The sequence below is a fragment of the Carcharhinus amblyrhynchos genome, chromosome 7 (assembly GCF_965287045.1).
Source record: "Carcharhinus amblyrhynchos chromosome 7, sCarAmb.v2.hapA, whole genome shotgun sequence".
In the NCBI taxonomy this organism is placed as follows: domain Eukaryota; kingdom Metazoa; phylum Chordata; class Chondrichthyes; order Carcharhiniformes; family Carcharhinidae; genus Carcharhinus; species Carcharhinus amblyrhynchos.
This window is the reverse complement of record NC_137330.1, coordinates 55,408,864-55,428,581: the sequence shown is the minus strand read 5'-3', so window position 1 is coordinate 55,428,581 and position 19,718 is coordinate 55,408,864. Positions and strand designations below refer to the sequence as shown.

At 42.2% G+C, this 19,718-nt stretch overlaps 1 protein-coding gene across 4 annotated transcripts in view; it reads right to left on the bottom strand.

The window, feature by feature from the left end:
* Positions 1–19,718, bottom strand: part of ccm2 (CCM2 scaffold protein) — an 81,383-nt gene that overhangs the window by 54,232 nt on the left and 7,433 nt on the right. For 2 of the 4 annotated variants that reach the window (XM_080192347.1, XM_080192349.1), the window contains exon 1: positions 18,114–18,334. The exons of 1 other annotated variant lie outside the window; for it this stretch is intronic. In XM_080192347.1, coding sequence (XP_080048473.1) covers positions 18,114–18,143 — 30 coding nt within the window. In that variant the 5' untranslated portion in view covers positions 18,144–18,334. Of the gene's footprint in view, positions 1–18,113; positions 18,335–19,718 lie in introns of those variants that run through there. One more of the 4 variants, XM_080192348.1, reaches the window with a different exon arrangement.

Here is a 19,718-nt window from a genome sequence, read left to right as displayed (position 1 = left end):
AGTGGAAACATGATCAGGTTATCCAAGTCTCTGTTCAGTTTAGTCTTTCGTAATAAAAGATGTAGATTTCAGAACTATAGCAATTGGAAGGCATATGTGCCGAAAGAAAAAATTGCTTGAAGCTCTTCAGTAGCAAAGGGTTAATATTTGAAATCTGGCCAGTTCATTGTTCCATTACAGTTAACTTCATTAAAGAAAACAGCCAGAGAGAAGCCAAAATTTAGAAGGATACAAAACCCTTTTCTCCATTTTTTTAATGAATTTTGCTGAAATGAAAGATTTTAATATATTTACTTTTAGTTGTTTTGAATAAAGTGGGTGCTGTTCCTATAATTAAGTGTGGATCAGTTATTCAAGTTAATTAGCTAAATGCATCAAAACATAAAATGAAGCCAAACCAGTAATCTGTTTTTACAAACACAAGTGCAGTGCTGTGCAGCTTATGAGCTAACGAAAGTTAAATTTATTAGTCACAAGTAAGGTTACATCAACATTACAAAGTTACTGAGGAAATCCCATAGTTGCCACACCAGCATCCATTCGGGTACACGAGAATGCGCCCAACCAGCACGTCTTTTGGACTGTGGGAAGAAGCCAGAGGAAACCCAGCCAGACATGGGGAGAACTATGTAGATTCCACATAGTCACCCAAGACCAAAATTGAACCTGGGTCCCTGGGGATGTGAGGCAGCAAATGCTAACCACTGCACCACCCAGAAAAAAAAGAGCGTAATCAAGTTGTGAGCAATATTCAACAACCTCACCAAAACTGAAGGCTTGGCAACAGATTTATATTTTGCTTGGCTCTTGTTGCTCTCTCAGAAAAAGGTGATTTTCCAGTTGGACCCAAGACAGAGCAGGTCTCAGACTGCCTGCTGGTACTCAGTGACTGTTGTATATTTGAGTTGAAACACTGTAGAAGCAAGAGCCAAGAGTTTCTTCTGTTACTTTAGTTAAGGGTGGTTTAAAGAGGCATATGGATAAACGTTGATGTAACAAATGACAATTCAGTATTTGCTATAGGTTTTGGCTGGAGGAGGAAAAAAAAGACTGACGTTCAATGGGCTCATTTGTTGAAGTTTTTCCTCCTCTCACCAACCCAAAGTGATGGTGCTAAAGCCTCCACTACATTTGTATTTTCAATTGTGGCTTGGGTCACTGTGTGGAGTCTGCATGTTGTCCCCATGTCTACATGGGTTGCCACCAGGTGCTCTGGTTTCTTTCCACAATCTGAAAGATGTGCCCTTGTTAGGTGCATTGGCCATGCTTAATTCCTTGTGTACCCTAACAAGTGCTGGAGTGTGGTGACTAGGGGATTTTCAGTGACTTCATTGCAGTTAATGCAAGTCTTGTTGTGGCACTGATAAACTTCAAACTTTAAAAAGGGAGTTACAATGTATATGCACAAATAAATTTCATTTGAAGTATTAATTTACAGTAGAAGAGCATGAACAAATTCCAAGTGGTCTAAGATACTTAAACTTCAACTATATAGTTTAGATATTGGAGACAAAAGTTGGTCACAAAAAAATTGTGAAATGCTATTTAAAATGGAGTTCATTCTGCCACTGACTGACTTTGAAAAATGTTGCCACTGTGCCTGTGCATAAAATGGGATACCACATTTGCCTACAAAAATAAGGAGCATGCTGTGAAAACACTATAGTGGTTGCAAAGTGCTTGTTTTAGTTGATTCACAGGATGTGGGTATCACTGCCTAGGCCAGCATTCATTGCCCATCCATATTTGCCCTCAAGAAGGGTGGTGGGGTAAGCTGTCCATGAGATATAGGTACATTCCGTGTTGGTAGGGAGGGAGTTCCACAAGTGTGAAGGGTGTCAATATGGGGGGTTCCTGTAGTGCATTTTGCAGATGTAAACCCATGCAGGCTACTGCTACCATGTGTTGGCGGCAAACGGAGTGGATGTTTGTGGATATGTCATCAATCAAGCAGTCTGCTTTATCCTGGAAAGTGTCAAGCTTTTTGAATGTTATTGGAGCTGCACTCATTTAGGCAAATGAGACTACTCCCCTATACACCTGACTTGCATCTTGTGGATGGTGGGCAGGCACTGCGGAGTCAGCAAGAGAGATACTCACCACGGGATTCCTAGCCTCTGACCTATTATTGTAACCATGCAAAGATGCCGGCATGAGACTGGGGTAAGCACAGTAAGTAGTCTCTCAACACCAGGTTAGAGTATAACAGGTCAGTGGGACCAGCTTTTGGGCAGCACGGTAGCATAGTGGTTAGCACTGCTGTTTCACAGCTCCAGGGACCTGGGTCCTATCCCCGGCTTGGGTCACTGTGTGGAGTTTGCACATTGTGTCTGCAATGGGTTTCCTCCAGATGCTCCAATTTCCTCCCACAGTCCAAAGATTTGCTGGTTAGGTTGATTGGCCATGCTGAACTGACCGTAGATGCATAGGCTAGAAGATTAGTAGGCAAGATATGTATGATAGGGATAGGGCTTGAGTGGGATTGTGATTGCAGACCCAATGGCCTCTTTCTGTACTGTTGGGTGTCTTAATGATTTCTAAGATTTATTTGGAAGCACCAAATAAACCTGTTTGACTTCAAGCTTGTGTTGAGACTTCTTACTGTTATTGTAACTACAGTATCGTACCTAAACCAGTTCAATTTCTGGTCAATGGTAGAACATTGATAGAGTGCGTGATTCAGTGATAGTAATGCCACTGAATGTCATGGGGCAATAGTCAGAATCTCATTGAAAAATCAGCATCACCTAGGACTTCTGAGATGTGACTGTTGCTTGCTCTATGTCAGCCCAAGCCTGGATATTGTCCAAATCTTGCCACATGGACTGCTTCAAAGTAGTCCTGAACAGTGAACATTTAAGCTAACATCATTTTTTGGTTTCATGGAAGGTAGGTCACTGATGAAGCAGCTGAAGGTGGTTCCCACTGATCCCAGATTCTCCTAAAAACCACACTTGCTAAATGTTGCCTTAAAGCCAACGGCAAAATGACTCACTTCACATCTGGAATTCAGCTCTTTTGCCCACTGAATTAAGACTGTAATAAGAAAGCATAGAAAAACAGGAGGAGACAGCCATTTGGCCCTTCACGCTTGCTCCACCATTAATGACCATGGCTGATAATCCAACTCAAAAGCCTGATCCCACCTTCCCCCACATATCCTTTGCTTTAAGCGTATGTCTAACTGCTACTTGAAAACAATGTTTTCGCCTCTACTTTCTATGGTAGAGAATGCCACAGGCTGACCACTCTGGGTGAAGAAATTTTTCGTCATCTGTGTCCTAAACAGTCTACCTTGTATCCTCAGACTGTGACCTCTGGTTCTGGGCACCACCACCAAACATCCTTCTTGTATCTACTCCATCCAGTCCCGTTAGAAATTTGAGATTTCTACCCCCGCCATTCTTCTGAATTCCAGTGAATACAGTCCTGACTCAAAACTTCTTCCTACATCAGCCCTACCATCTTAGGAATCAGTCTTGTAAACCTTTGCTGTATCCCTCTAGAGCAAGGACATTCTTCCCCAGTTAAGGGGACTGAAAGTGTACACAGTATTCCAGGTGTGGCCTCACTAAGACCTTGTATAATTGCATCACGACACCCCTGCTCCTGTGCTTGGATCATTTCACTATGAAGGCCAACATATCATTTTCCTGTCTAATGAGATCTGAGACAGAACACCCTGCTGGGACTCAAATTGGGTGGTACTGAACTGGTTATTGCTAAGCAAATGCCACCTAATAACACTACTGATGGCTTCTTCCATCATTTTACTGATAGAGGATAGACTGATGGCTCAGTGTCAGGTTAGGTTTGTCATGCTGTGTTACAGGACATACTTGGGCAATTTTCCACATTACTGGGTGGATGCCAGTGTTGTGGCTATACTGGAACAGCCCAGTTCTGGAACACAAGCTTCTGTATTATTGCCAGGGTCCTTATCTTTTGCAGTAGTTCTACGTGATATGAAGGAGCTGTTGAGGGCACTGGTTAGTTATTTTCAGATGAAGGCAGTGGATGCATAATTATGTGGATAGACAATACCAGAAAGTCAAGGTAATTGCAAATAGAATGGCAACATCCAAAATATTTACCACCTTTGCAGGCATCAACTTACTGTACATCTCAACTCAAATTCAGATCCATACAAATAACAGCAAAAATTTAAAGCAAGATTGGCACATTGTAAATACCTATTCAGTTTATGTCAGTGCCATTGTACTAGCAAGTACAGAATAGACCAATGTCATGCAGCACAGAACATGCTTGGTTTCGACACTAACTGTACAGACAGGTGACGCAAAGGCAGATTGCCACTGTGGCATTACATCAATGTAACTAAATACCTGTAGTAAGGATGCTTTCAATATGCCAAGCTGCTGCTGGAGCACATGCATTATTCAGGTGGAAATAGACTAAAGGTTAAATTGGATATAGAGAAACCACCCCTTGTAAACAAGTAAACTTCCTTGTTCATTTAATTCATAATATTAGATAATTTGTCAAGATCAAAAATGAGGCTGTAATGAGTTACTAACTAAACACTGAACTAGCTTGTTACAGCAATACTAAGCAAAAACAAAATGATCTGAAATATTTTAGCCACTGACAAAAAGTTAAATATTGATAATGAAAATGTTAAAAGATAACCAAAGTCTTATAAATACTTGACAGGTCAAGCAGCAACTGAAGAGAAATAAAAACAGTTTTAATGTTTCAGATCAGTGACTGTTTGGTCAGAACTGAAGAACAATGATCTAAAAGTGTTCTTCTCTCCACAGCTGCTTGACCCAAGTATCACCTGCAGGTTTTTTTTTTAAAGCTACTGACTTTCAATATACTCTCAATGTCTGTTCCAAACAAGAGACAAAATCAGATATGATGCTTTATACATGGCAAACCCAACATAAGCCTGTTCCCACTATTCCATAAGGTCATAGCTGATCTTCCACTTCATCTGTCTCCTCTTGCAATATCTCCATACATCTTGTACCAGAAGTATTAAACTGCTTTGACATGTTCAAAGACATCTTACTGTAGTAGAGAATTTCAAGGATCCATAATGCACAAAGATGACATTTTTGCAGCTCAGTCCAAAAAGCTGACTCTTATTCGGGCATGACTCCATGTTATAGACATTGCAGCCAAGATAAGACATGTCCTCAACATCTACTCCACCAAGACACTTAATTGTTATGTTTCCAGTAGATCACCTTTAAAACGCTAGGTAATTCAGACCAAGTCTACTTAATTTCTCAAGAATAATCCCCTTATTCCAAGAGGAAGTCTGGTGAACCTTCATTGTACCCCTCCAAGACAAGAATATCCTTGCTCAGATAAAGAAACAAAATCTGCACGTTACTTCAGGTGGGAACACACCTGTATAATTGTGTTAAGACTTCACCCATTATTTCCAATCCCTTTGCAATAAAAAGTCAACTTTTCATTTGCCTTCCTAATTCCTTGCATACCAACTTGACAAGTTGCTAATCTATGCTCAAAAAGGACTCAAATAATTTCACATTTCTCATTGCATCTCAGTGCCAAATCATCCCGCGCCCAGCTCAAGACTGGACATACAACCCACAATTCATGGGTAGGTGTAATGCATGGACCTCCATGGGAATAGCCCAGGATGTTTCAACTTTTGATTGATAATTCCCCTGCACCCAAGCCATACCTACCATGAAAGTCTCCAGCTCAGTTGGAGACCTCAGACAATGAGACTTAGAATAGAATAGAACCCTCCAGTGCAGAAAGAGGCCCATCGAGTCTGCACCGAATACAATCCCACCCAGGCCCTACCCCCATATCCCTACATATCATACCCACTAATCCCGCTAACCTATGCATCCCTGGACACTAAGGGGCAATTTCTTAACATGGCCCATCAACCTAACCCACACATCTTTGGATTTACCTGGTTAGTTCCCCAAGACAGATCTAAACCTAGTCAGGCAGCTGGGTGATTGCTCTCCACTCCAATCTTGCCATTCACCCATATTGCCACAAGAACAAAAAAAGCATGGCCCAATTCTACTCTGCTCCAGTTAGTCTGTGAAAGCCAGGCTCAGAACACCCCATTAGAAATAAACAGCTGCATCATGCCAAGGTGAGGATAGCAGTAATCTGATAGTCATCACTGCTACTTGGAAGATCTGAACCCTAAGATTTAGTGAAGGTGGTCAAATAGCCCAGAGATTTATCACGCCTGATTTCATTCAAAATTGTTTGCTAGATAGTGCAAATCCTTTGCACTGTCACACAAGACATGTCCACGTCTAAAGATCACAAATACGATAGGACAATAAGCTTGAAAAGGGAAAGATGGGTTTATTTTCTAAAGAGCTCACAACTCAGCTATGCTTACCATGCATGTTTACAACTCTTTAGGTGAAAAAGTTTCCTCATCTCAATCCTACAGGTTTCACCCCATATCCTCAGATTATGGCCCCTGGTTGTGGATAAGATCATCATTCTTCCTGCACCTATCTTGTCTAGTCCTGTTAGAATTTTATAGGTTATGAAATCTCCACCCCCCCCCGCCCCCCACTTCATTGAGCTCCAGCACATATAACTCAAACTAATACAATCTCTCCTCATGCCTCACCAATCCAGGAATCAATCTGGTAAACTTTTGCTGCACTCCCTCAACAGCAAGAACATCCTTCCTCAGATGACCAAAACTGCACACAATATTCCAAGTATCACTACTTAAGCCCTGTATAATTAGAGCAAGACATCCTTGCCTCTATACTCAAATCCTCTCACTACGACAGCCAATATTTACTATTACCAATCTTGGATTTGTCACATGTACTGTGATCCAGTGAAAAGTATTGTTTCTTGTGTTACACAAAGCATAACCAGAGTAAACGAAAGGAAAGGAGGGTGCAGAATTGTGTTAGTCAGAGATAGGATATAGAGAAAGATCAACATAATTTATAGTAGGTCCACTCAGTCTGATGTACATGATCAGACTTTTTAAGAAGATCTTTTTCCTTATAAAAAGGGGGAGGACAGCAAGTTGGGATTGTATGGAGTCCTCAATTATGCTGGCTGCTCTTCCAAGGCAGCAGGAACTGTAGACAGTATCAGTGGATGAGAGGCTAGTCTGCATGATGGATTGGGCTACATTCACAACCCTTTGTAGTTTCTTGCAGTCTTGGTCAGAGCATGAGCCATACCAAGCTGTGATAGCATCCTTTCGTGGTGTTTCTATAGTGCATCTATAAAAATTGATGAGTTGTAGCTGACATGCAGAATTTCCTTAGTCTGAGTAGAGGTTTGGTGGGCTTTCGTAACTACAGAATCGGTGTGGAGAGATCAGGACAGGTTGATGATGATCTGCAGACCTAGAAACTTAAAGCTCTGTCATTTCCACTTCTTCATTGATGTAGACAGTGGCACGTCCTCCACTACGCTTCCTGAAGTCAATGACTATCTCATTTGTTTTACTGACTGGGGGAGTTGTATCCCCGCACCATTCCTCCACATCATTGTTTGGAGATCTGACCCACTAGTTGTGTCATCAACCTTAAACTGAGTTGGAGTGGAATTGGGCTAATAAGTGAACAAGAACAGTAATGGCTGAGGACAGTCATGCGAAGCATTGGTGTTGAGGATAAAAAAGTATCCTTGCCTATCCTTACTGATTGCACTGTGGTTTAGGACATCTAGGATCTAGTTGCAGATGGGGGAACTGAACCCCAACCCACGGAGTTGGGGGTTAAGCTTGGGATAATGGTGTTAAAGACTGAGCTATAGTCAATATATATTAGGAGCCTGACATAAGTGTCCTTGTTATCCAGGTGTTCCAAGTATACAGCCAGGGAAATGGCTTCTGCTGTGAATCTATTGAGGTACTAGGTGAACTTCAGTGGATTCCAGGCAAACTGGGTAACTGGATCAAGAAACCAATCTTTCTCTCTTCACACATCTATAGAAACTTTCAACCAGTTTTCATGTTCCCCAGAAGCTTCCCCTGCTGTAAATCCCTCAATCCTCCTTTGCCAAATTCTAAATTGCTCCCAGGCCTCAGGTCTGTTGTTTCTTTCCAGCCAATTTGAATGTCACTTCCTTAGATCTAACAATCTGACTTCTCCTGTAAACTATGGTTTAGCCACCTTTTCGGTTTTACTTTGGTGCCAGATTTGAACAAACAGTTGTTGCAGTTCATCCACATGCTTTTTGAATGTTTGCCATTGTCTATCCACTATCAATTCCTTTAAACGTTTTTCAATCCATCACAGCCTAATTGCTTCTCATACCATCGTAGCTTGTCCTATTAAAATTCAGGACCCTAGTCTCAGAAGCAATGACATTACTCTCCATCTTGAAGAATTCATCATGTTATATCACTCATCCTCAAAGGATCTCAACTAGATTGAAATAGTAGGCAATCACAATACCAAATCTAGGATATTCTCTAGTGGGTTCCTCAATGTATTGGCCCAGAAAACCATCCTATGCACATTCAGCAATTCATCTATAATAGTGATTCATTTGCCCAATCTAAAAAGATTAAAAGTCACCTATAAATTAGAAATGTTCCTTTATGTAGGGCAGCTCCAATTTCTTGTTCCCAACAGCACCACTGCAGTTTAGGCATATATACAACCCCCACTAATGCTTTTGCTCCTAGTGTTTCTCAGCTCTACTCAGATTCCATGTCATTGGGAGCCAGTACTTTTCCTCACTATTGCATTAATTTAAAATCAATGAAACTCCACTGTTTTTCCTTTGTTTGTCCTAAGTGCTGAACATCCTGCATATTCAGTTCCAATCCCTGGTCCCCCTGCAACCATGTATCCATAATTCATTCACTTTATAACAAATGCTCTGCACGTAACATCACTTGCCCCATTCACACTATTATTTTTCCACTATAGCACCATTTGATTCTGGCCCTTGAATTCCCTGTCCAAGACTTTTCTTATTCCTGTTTGTTCTTGTCCTCGATTCCCCCTCTGCTCCTTGCATAAGTTTTGATATCCTGCATTTTACTTTAAACCCTTCCCAACAAGTAAATGCTCTGCCATTTCATACTGGCTCCTCCTCTTCAAGAACCGGTCCTACGACCCAGGAAGCTAGAACCTTCCCCCTCACATCCAATATATCCTGCAATTTTTAGTCCTGCTTTCACTACTTTTGCAGATCCTATTTTGCAATTTACTACCCAACTCCCTATATTCCTTTTAGGACTTTATCCCACTTTTACCTATGTCATTTGTACCAACACGTACCACAACCGTTGGCTGTGCACCCTACCCCTTGACGACGTCCTGTAACTGCTCTGAGATATCCTAACCCTAGCACCAGGGAGACAAATACCATCCAGGAATCTCACTTGTGGCTGTAAAGACATCTATCCATTCCCCTTGCAATGGAATCCCCTATTATTGGATCATCATACTTTTTACCTGCCCTGTGCAGAGAACCAACCATGGTGCAAAGAATTTGGCTGTGGCTACTTTTTCCTCAGAGACCATTTCCCTCAACGGCATCCAAAGTGATATCTGTTTTGCAGGGGAATAGCCACAGGAGATTCCTGCACTGTCTGCTTTGTCCACTTGCTCTGCCTAGTGGTCATGCATTCCCTTCCTGCCAGTGGAGGCTCAGCCTCCGTTATGACCATTTGTCTGTGTGATCCATGCACTTTGCCTCGCAGATGCTCCACACTGCCCCAGCTCCGAAACCCAGGCTGCCAGGAGCTGCAGCTGGAAATGCTTCCTGCACACATGCTGGCCCTGTGCTCCGGGAGTGTTCCCGGCTTCCCATGGAGCACATCACATCTTTGCACTCTCCTGCCAGGACTTACACCTTTAAATTAAACCTTTTGGAAGATACTTACCAAATACTCTAGGGCCCTTTTTCCCCCAAGCTCATAAGAATGTGCAGGCACAAAGAGGCCAGCAAGTCCCTTGATCTACTGGGATGCATCTCAGAACACTAAAGAAAGTAGCTATGCAGTGAATGCACTGGTAGTAACTTCCAAAAATCCTTACATTCTGGGGAAAGTCATAAGATTAGAGAACTGCGAACATAACACTCACTCAAGAGGCACAAAAACAGATTATCCCTAGTTAGCCTCACATGTCATTATAATGAACTATAAATACATTTCTAAAGGATGCAATTGCAAGGCATTTGAAAATGCATACCTGAACCCATGCTGACTGCTTGGTTGTAAAAGCAAAACTGTGTCTGACAATTTATTCAAATTCTTTTGACAGTGACAAGCAGAATAGATCAACGGACCAAAAAAACCCATATGCGTCATAATTGACATTATTCACATGTAATATGCCGCGAACATCTTTGCAAAATGTAAGTTGTTATCGAAAAGAAGCGTAGGTATGACAAGCATTTGAGTGTGCATGAACTATAAGAATAGTTTTAAAATATTTGTTGATATACAAGTTTGACTCCTCAGCTACAGGGTACATAAAATTAAAAAAGTTAAACTGTTTATGGTCTCGTCTGCAGAAGTTTGAAGATGATGTAGTAATCTGCATAAAAAGGTTGTGAACTATTGGGACAGGTAAAGGGAAACCAATAATTGTAATACAAGGTATTGCACAAAAATCTATGGATCTATGGTGTTAGGGATAGTATATTAACACAGAAAATTGATCAACTGATGGAAGACAGTTAGGATAAAAGGGTATTTTCAGGATGACAATGTGTAACTAATGGAATGCTAGAGATCAATGCTGGGCCACGATAATTGATAACATATCTAGGACCTTTTTCTTGACATATATTTCATGACCTAAACTTGGGATGTCATGACCTTGGATCAATCCCACCACCTCCCCACAACTAGTTCTTGGTTTGATCCAATTAGGATCAAGTAAACTTTTGTTTAAATTAGAGATCAAAACACTTGCCAAGAAGTCACAAGATTCAATGGTTTTAACCAAAAATAAAATACTTTTTCTGTACAAGGTCAGTTTTTTAAAAACACTTGTTAATTCCCATGTAACATGTGATTGAACATACCATATTGCATAGTTAATGGCAGATGCAGCTACAGATTTCATGTATTTTTCGACAACCCACCCAGGTGTCAGGTAAACAAACATGTTGAAACTCAGAAGGATTCCAGCGTTCAACTCCAACAGCCTCACGATAGCCCACTTTTAGGTGATTCAAAGCAGGACTCCAGTCCTTTGGAATTTGCACTTACGCACCAATTCACAAGCACAATAAGTTCAGCACCGCACTGAGCAAAAGGCCACTGCTCCAACAGAAAAAGTACCCCTTTGACGAAACAGCCCACTGCATAATCAATTTTGTTACTTGTTAGCTGAGGTTTTTTCCCCCCCAAGAGCCCATTACTTAATCCCTGTAAACTAGGTCCTCTTTCTGCTTGGCAATCATCGATCAAAAAGCAAATCTTAATTGGGACCTCCCCATGTTCCTTCTCCCATTTGGGAAATCCTCTATGGACCTCTGCCTGGAGCTCTTGTTTTGGTGTTCTACTGAAAGTTGCATGATCCCACTTTTTGCGTGAGCACAATGGACCCATCCCTGGCTTAAAGATGCAGGAAATGCCAGATTACATGTGCAGTGCCCACTCAAGCCATGCGCATGTAAAATACCTGAGGCATGCTGCAAGTTGGTTCTTCGCCTTCCACTCAGGAAGGAGTTACATTGGGATTCCTTGGTAGTGTCTAAGGCAGGATTTCAAAATTTACAGATGACCGAACTTGGGAATGTTACGAGGATACTAGATGGACTTCAAAAAGGACAGAACAGGCTAACGGAATGGGCAAACCACAAGACGCAAGAGCAGAATTAGGCTTCTCGGCCCATCGAGTCTGCTCCACCATTCAACCAGGGCTGATATTTGTCTCATCTACACGCAGTAGATGGAGTTTAAGGCAGCAAATGTGAATGATGCATTTTGGGGGTGAATGCATATAAGAGGCAGAGCAGTTTGAGAAATTTGAAGAGTACAAAATCCTCAGTTTTATGCAAGCAGCAAGTACAACAGCAAGAATCAACGTGCTGTTAGAATATAGTCAGCGTCAACTATGGTGCTCAATTTCAGGCACTGCCCTTTAGGAAGGATGTGAAAGCACAAAAAAAGTGCAGAAAAACATTTAAGAATTGTTCCAGGGCTGAGGAGACTCAGTTACGTCGATGGACTGGACAAGCTAGGATGTTTTCTTGAAGATTTGATAAGAAACGTTCAAAAATCATGAGCAGATTGACAGTTGTAAGAAACTGTTCCCAATGCTAGGGCAGTCAAGAACCCAAGGACAAATTTAAAAAGGTAACTGGCATAAGAACCAAAAGTAATGTTTTTTGCAAGTGATTATGAACTGAGATGCACTGCCTTGAAGGATGGTGAAGGCAGATTTAACTGTGGCTTGCAAAAGAAAGTTGGACCTGAAGGGAAAAAAATTTGCAAGGCTTTCACTCAATTGCTACTGCAGAGAGATGTCACAGATACAACAGGCCAAAGTTTTTGCACTGAAGGAAGCCATTCTATGATTCTATTTTGTTATTCTCCTCAACATGTATTAGAGAAATCATCTGCTTCTATTAAGTGTTAGGATCCCTGAAGAGACAACTATTCCCAGTTATGATTCAAAAAGAATCTCACAACAAGATTTGGCTTTTACTGCAACACAAGTCAGACTAAATATTGTAGGTAATTAATAATCTGAACTGATAAAGGAATACCTGCTCAACCAACCAATAACCCACACCATGTTTAGTCGAGTTTAAAATGGGACAAGTCCAGTCCAAGTTTGCGAATCCCTTCTCTCGATCCTCCTGAGGATATCGGAACCAAATTCCAGCAACAAAGCACCATCTGGCAACTCATCTTTAAATCCCATAAGGTACTCTTGTTTGCGTTATGCTGATCCAAGGTGTTAAAACATCAAGTGCTGTGGTTCAATGGTCCTGGTCTGACATGGCAGTCTCTGCTGCAGAGCAAGAAACTGGGTGGAGACCATGCATGGTTTACTGGGCTCTCTGACCAGCTGAGCTTTCCATTTATCCTTGCCACTTTTAAAGCCTGTCAGTCTCAGAGGTCAGTTTTCTGCATCAACATCTGCTATCTTTATATCTCACCCGTGGATGGCCCTGTAGCAAAGGTATGAATGTTCAGGAGGTTGTGACCTCACCATACAGATGGTCATTATCCATCAAATGAATACAGTCAAGCCAGTGGTAACATTATTGGTTTAACAATGAACATGCTCCAGGGCCTGAGCTGATGACCTTATCCTGCCAATAGATGCAGAGCATACAGCAAAAACTGGAAACTGTTTCATTCTCTCACGACTACAGAAGACAGGTTGGGTAAACCCACAACACAATATGCACTCACTCAGAATGTTGTTGCTCCACTCTTACCTGCAGCTTTTGCAAAGAATGTTCACTTCAGCATCAAGTGACAGATTACTGATGATGGTGCAGCTTAGATAATGTGCAGCTAACAACCTTCAGCACCACATTGCCAAACTGCCAGCATTATCAGTACTGAATGTCCTTAGCACGACACTGGTTTTCCTTCTGATGGTCAACCCAACTCTACAAGAGTGATAGTCCATTTGCCAAATGGTGCTCTTTGGTGTGGAATGCTATGCATCAGTGTAGAGCAACTACGGGGATTGGAGTGGGCACAGATCACGAGGCATGGCCCTCCTGCCTCAGGCATCATATAAATTTGGCTTGGGAAAGCCAAATCAAAAAAAACTATAGGAGCTTTGCATAACTTCCCTTCAGGAAGCACCCAAATTTACCACTGCATTGAGGCAGGACAGGAATTATGACCTATTTCTTTCCCTCTCTAGTAAAGGGAAGCAAAGTACAATTCCTATCAAGACTTGAATTGAAATCAGCTACCCAATCAAAATGGGAATCAATTTTGGGATCAACCTTTTGTAGTTTCAGATAGACTAGGAAACACATCAGATCCAGAGGACCTAAATTGTCATTGATAAAACAACTCTACCTCAAGGAAAACAAAATTAGTCCTATTAAAAAATGAAACCGACCAACAGAAATGAGACACATGTAATCAGATTTGAGATTCTGTCCCTCCCACATTTACTTCTCTAGTTAAACAGCGCATTACTTTTCAATTCTCAACAAGATGCTTACGCTCGTTCTGTCCTTCTTGGAAGAAACATGAATATATTCTAAGGTAATATGTACAGGGGAGATATCATCTTGAATTTGTCACAGTCTTTCTAGCGAGGCTGAGGATGAATTTATCCACCACCAATATATTTTGAACCTTACTGGGAAGAAACTGTTTTCACTGGTATGAGGGTCAGTAACCAAAGAACATAATAGTCCAAGGAAATTGGCAAAAATTCTAAGGAAGAAACTAAGAGAATTTAATTATGACTTGGAATGCACAACTTGAAAATTGCTATAGAAACAGATTCAATTCTAACTTTAAAAAGGAAATAAACAGATTGCCAAAATTCTGGTAATTTCCATCATGGAAGTACCATCACATGGACTACAGTAGTCCATGGAATCTCACTGGAAGCTTCAGGAGGAAACCAGGGTAAACAATAAGTGCAGCCATGCCAAATTCATTCGCATCTGATTAATAAAATGTGCATGAACCGATACTTAGGGATCAGTACATTTTAGGGATAGAGAATATAGTCAGATAAGAGCCAGTTTGTACATCGATTGCAACAGGTGAACCAGGAAAAAAAAGTTCCAAAAGTCTGAAAAATACATCAATTTCATCTACAGTTCAGGAATGAATAAGTGGGAATATAAAAGTAGGGAGGTCTTGCTGTGGCTGTATAGGGCATTGGTGAGGCCGCAGCTGGAGTACTGTGTGCAGTTTTGGGCGCCGTACTTACGCAAGGATATTTTAGCCTTGGAGGGAGTGCAGAGGAGGTTTACTAGGCTGATGCTGGAGTTGAGGGGGTTGAGCTATGAGAGGCTGAATAGATTAGGCTTGTACTCGTTAGAGTTTAGAAGAATGAGGGGAGATCTCATTGAGACGTATAAGATGATGAATAGGATGGATAGGATAGAGGTGGAGAGACTCTTCCCGCTCAGAAAGGATAGTAGGACTAGGGGGCATAGCCTCAAGATAAAGGGGGGGGGGGGGGGGGGGGGGGGCGGTTTAGAACGGAGTTGAGGAGGAACTTCTTCACTCAAAGGGTGGTGAATCTCTGGAATTCTCTGCCCGTTGAAGTGGTGGACGCTGCCTCGCTAAATATTTTTAAGACATGGGTTGGTGGGTTTTTGATGAGAGAGGGGATTAAGGGTTATGGGGAGAGGGCGGGAATGTGGAACTGAGCCACGACAGATCAGCCATGATCTTACTGAATGGCGGGGCAGGCTCGAAGGGCTAGTTGGCCTACTCCTGCTCCTATTTCTTATGTTCTTATGTGACAATGTCACTACTGTTCCCAGAAGGGTAGGGGGTTTTAGTTCAGTCAGGCAACATGGTCAGTGCAGGCTTGGAGGGCCGAAGGGCCTGTTCTTGTGCTGTAATTTTCTCTCATACAAGTGTTTCTGCTCCTGGTACAGTCGTTTCGCAATATATGCTGCTGAAACTAAAATATATTTCATAGAAACGTTTCTTTTGATTCTTTTTCAGAATCACTTTGGCAGTGCATTAGGTTAGGTCCATCCTGTTATTTCAATAAGATTACTGAAGTGCAACTTGTCAGTTGGAATAACAAATTTAAAGAAGGATCAGACAATGTCTATCTGGAATGGAAGCTGCTCAAATTCTCAATTCAGCGTACCGCTTACTCAAACTGAAGATCTACTTTGGCACTTGGGTCCTATTCGAAAGGCTACAAGAATTGCAAGTCAAAAAAAATTCTCGCCAAAATATTAAGAGAATAGAACAAGTTACTGCTTATTCCCAATGCCCCCCCAACAAAACTGAAGAGCACACATTCACATCAACAATTAAGCAGAGACCAAAATTAAATCAAGTAACTCAAATTACAACAGCTCAAAGAAATACATTTCCCAAACAGCAAGGAGAACTAAATGTCCATAGTAGTACTCTGCAAGAGAAATTACAAAAGTAGTGTCCAAAACCCATGGTACTTAATTTCTTTCAGGACTAAGCTGCAGTAGTAAGGTCAAAAATAATGGCTACGACCACTGTCCAATTTCTCTCTTTTTAAACCCCCATTATATCTTACTGTATATGACTTGCTTCTGTTTACACTTGTTGGAACAAAGCATCAAAAACATGCACAGCAGCCAGTCCATCCATAGAGTGTTATGGTTAAAAAATTCATAAGAATAAGATACTTAAAAGCCAGAATGCATCATTTTACTATAAACTAATGAACCTTTGATAACTGAAACAGAATTAAACAGAAGTTAACAGAACAGAATTAAGTTGCAACCCCTGGTTGCAATATAGAGAACATTTTTTGGTCAATAGGAATTTATGCACAATACGCATTTTTAATTTAGCATTGTTATCTTTAAAGATGAAAACCATATCCTTAAAAAAAAAATCAAAATATTGTAGCTGCTGGAAATCTGAAATATAAACAGAACGTGGTGGAAATACTCTGGTCAGACACCAATTATAGAAGGGAGAAACAGGGTTAATGTTTCAGGTTGATCTTTCATAGAATCCTTGATTGTGTATCCAGAGGGCATAAAAATATAGACGCGAGAAAGAACTGAGCCTCACCAGTAGTTACAGGTGAGGTGCTGCATGCAGTTTTGGGCACACACTTAAAGAGGATTATTAAAAGCAACAGAAGAAAGCATTGTGTAAATTAATTTTTGAACAGAGTAACATTTTCAAAGAACTAAGTTGGAGCATCAATCACCTGAAAGTTTAACATGAAAAGCTAATAGAAGTCTTCTGTATTGCTGACCTGGGCAATATACAACTTAGAAGACAATTACAAAAATTAAAATGGAAGCTAACATAAGTAAATTGTTTATGGATATGGAGGGTGCGCAAGATTCTCGGCCACAAATCAATGTTGACTCAGAAATAATAAATTTTGAACGGGAATTTCATCGTTGATCAAGAACCAGAATTATTGAAGGGTTTGGAATGAGAGCATGCTGAAAGCTAGCTCGTATGAAGGTATCCAGATTTGCTGACCCAAACAGCTCATTTTTATAGTGCACAATCCTAAAAAAAATTCACAACGGATATCGAAAACCTTGTACAAACTATGCGCTGTAGCATGACATGCAGGCTCTATGAAATAACAGTTTCGATCAGCTTGCAAACTGAAAGTCACTGAATGTTGGACACCTGCCTAATCAAACTGCACTGCAAAAGAAAACTCCACATTTTGAAGCAGTGAACTTGTATTCATACTCCATTTGAAATTCCACCGCTGTTAAGTGGATGAAACGAAAAAAAACCACACTTGCTGCAGGACATTTTCGCCTCTATTACTTTGTATTTTACCGCCACAACTCTTTTCACTTTTCAAGAATCCAGGGAACGAGACGTCAAGTTAACAACACCGCCGCGCCGCCCCCCGCCACAACCACCCACCTCCCCCCCCCGCAAAAAGCCAAACACTCTAGCGGCTGGAAATGAAGCAGGACGGTGTTTGGAAACACGTTTACACTTCTGGGGATGGCAGCGGCAAAGACACCGTGCAAGTTTGGTCTCATTCAGTGCCTCCTCCGTCTGCAGCTCCCAGCGGACGTTAGAAAAAAGTCACCGTTGAAAAACAGCCCAACCCAGGGCAGTCAGAGAAACGCCCTTCACTGAGCATCTCAAGTTTAAACAACTGCATCTGAAAAACTCTTGTTTTGAACCTCGAAGTTTCCTCTGGGTTTTTTCTGAGCTCCAAATTACCTGCACCCACCCTCCCCCCAAAGTGCAAATGTATTTTGGGTCAAATGGCACATTCAGAGAGGCTGGTCTTCACTTTTGTTCCAGCTTTTAACAAGACCACTGCGATTTATTTTTTTTTCCACCCCCGAATCCAGCTGCTGGGATTACAGTCGGTGCCAATGCTGGTGAGAAACTTACCCACGCCCAGCACAAATAAACAAGCAGCCCGGGGCGGGTTAGTTCCCTGAGGGAGGGAGGGATTTGCAGCTCACCCACCGACCCTGCTGACCCCACCGACCAGCCCGCACCCCGTTCAAATTCTCACCTTTTTACCTTTCTTCGCATCATCCTCCATTTCTAGCTGAAGAACCAGCGGTAACTCCTCACAACCCGGGCGACGGCGACAAAACCCCCGGCTCCCGCCGCCCACAATGACATTACTGCAGCGACATCGGAGCGCTGTCTCAAGCCGCGGCGCTCACGAGCGGTGTGCGGGCCGGACACCGCGGTCCCTCTCTTTTTCCCCCCCCCCCTCCGGCCGCCCTGTCCCTGAGCGACCCGGTCAGCACACACACCACCGGGCGCAACTTTTCAATCCTGCCGCCATCTTGGGCGTGTCTTCCCAGCTCGCACTGGGTCGGCGCTGGAGGACTATCGCCACCTTTTCTCCTCCCGGCCGACAGGGGGCGAGCGCCACCCTCGCCGCCACCTTTTCTCCTCCCGGCCGGCAGGGGGCGAGCGTCTTTCTCCCCCCCCCGCCGTCACCTTCCCCGCTCTGTCGGGGCCAGATGCCCACCTTGTCCTCCTCCTCCCGGCCGGCAGGGGGCGAGCGTCTCCCCCGTCACCCCCTCACCTTACCCGCACTGTCCGGGCGGGGTGCTCACCCCGTACTCCTCCTCCCGGCCGGCAGGGGGCGGTGCGATTCCCGATCAGCTTGCCGCAGCCTCCCACTCCCAGGCGCCATCTTCAGGAAGACAGTGGTATTTTATAAAGGGAAAAAAGGTCCCCCTTACTGAGTAGGAATTGACACACCAGTGACTTTCTCTCTGCTCTCGTTCTCGTCCCTAATTTTTCTAATCAAATACTGCAACTAGCATATAGCTTCAAAACATAATCGAAACCCCTATGCAGCAGCTGATTGAGCCTTGCCATAAACTTAGCTCCTATTGGAAAAATATAAACATTTAGGAAACACTTAAGAGGAGAAAATGTATCATTTAAAGCCAGAAAATGAGTGGCCAGAGGATATGCTTTTCAGGCCAATGTTAAACTTCAGCATTTAAAATTCAGGGGGAGAGGGGCAGAGGGTGAACAGGGAAAGAGAGGAGGGAGTATGGGCGAGGAGGTGGAAGGGTAAAGAAGGGAGGTGGAGGGTTACAGAGGGAGGGGAAGGAGGTAGGTACATAAAGTTGTCTATGTGTGAAAAACCTAGGACTATGAATACAAATTTTGTCAAGGATTTGATGATATGTCTTATTTATAGTCACTAGAAAATAAAAGTCCAGTTGGAAAGTTTTTTTGTATTGTAAAAGCAGGTTTATACGTGATGGCTCAATTTTGTTCAAAGAATAAGCACTCTGAAATTGAAGAAAACAGCTTCCTAAATGACAATTTTTTTGTGTAAAATCCTTATTCAGGATTCTGGTTTAGCAGAAATATTATATCTGTTTCTACCTTTTATCTAAATCTGGGCGGTGGCTTATCCATTGAAGTTTGACTGCAGAAACTCTGGACATATAAACTACTTCCATTTTTGTTTATAGAATCAAAACTAATAAAGTCACTGACAGCTTTCTAAAACTTTCTCATTCAAGTCTTCAGTTTTAACACAAATAATTTTAAAATAATAAATCTTTTCAAACATGAATCATGCCAACCCTCTCCTGCCAACATCTCCATCCCATGCCAATTCATACTTCCCAAGTTATAC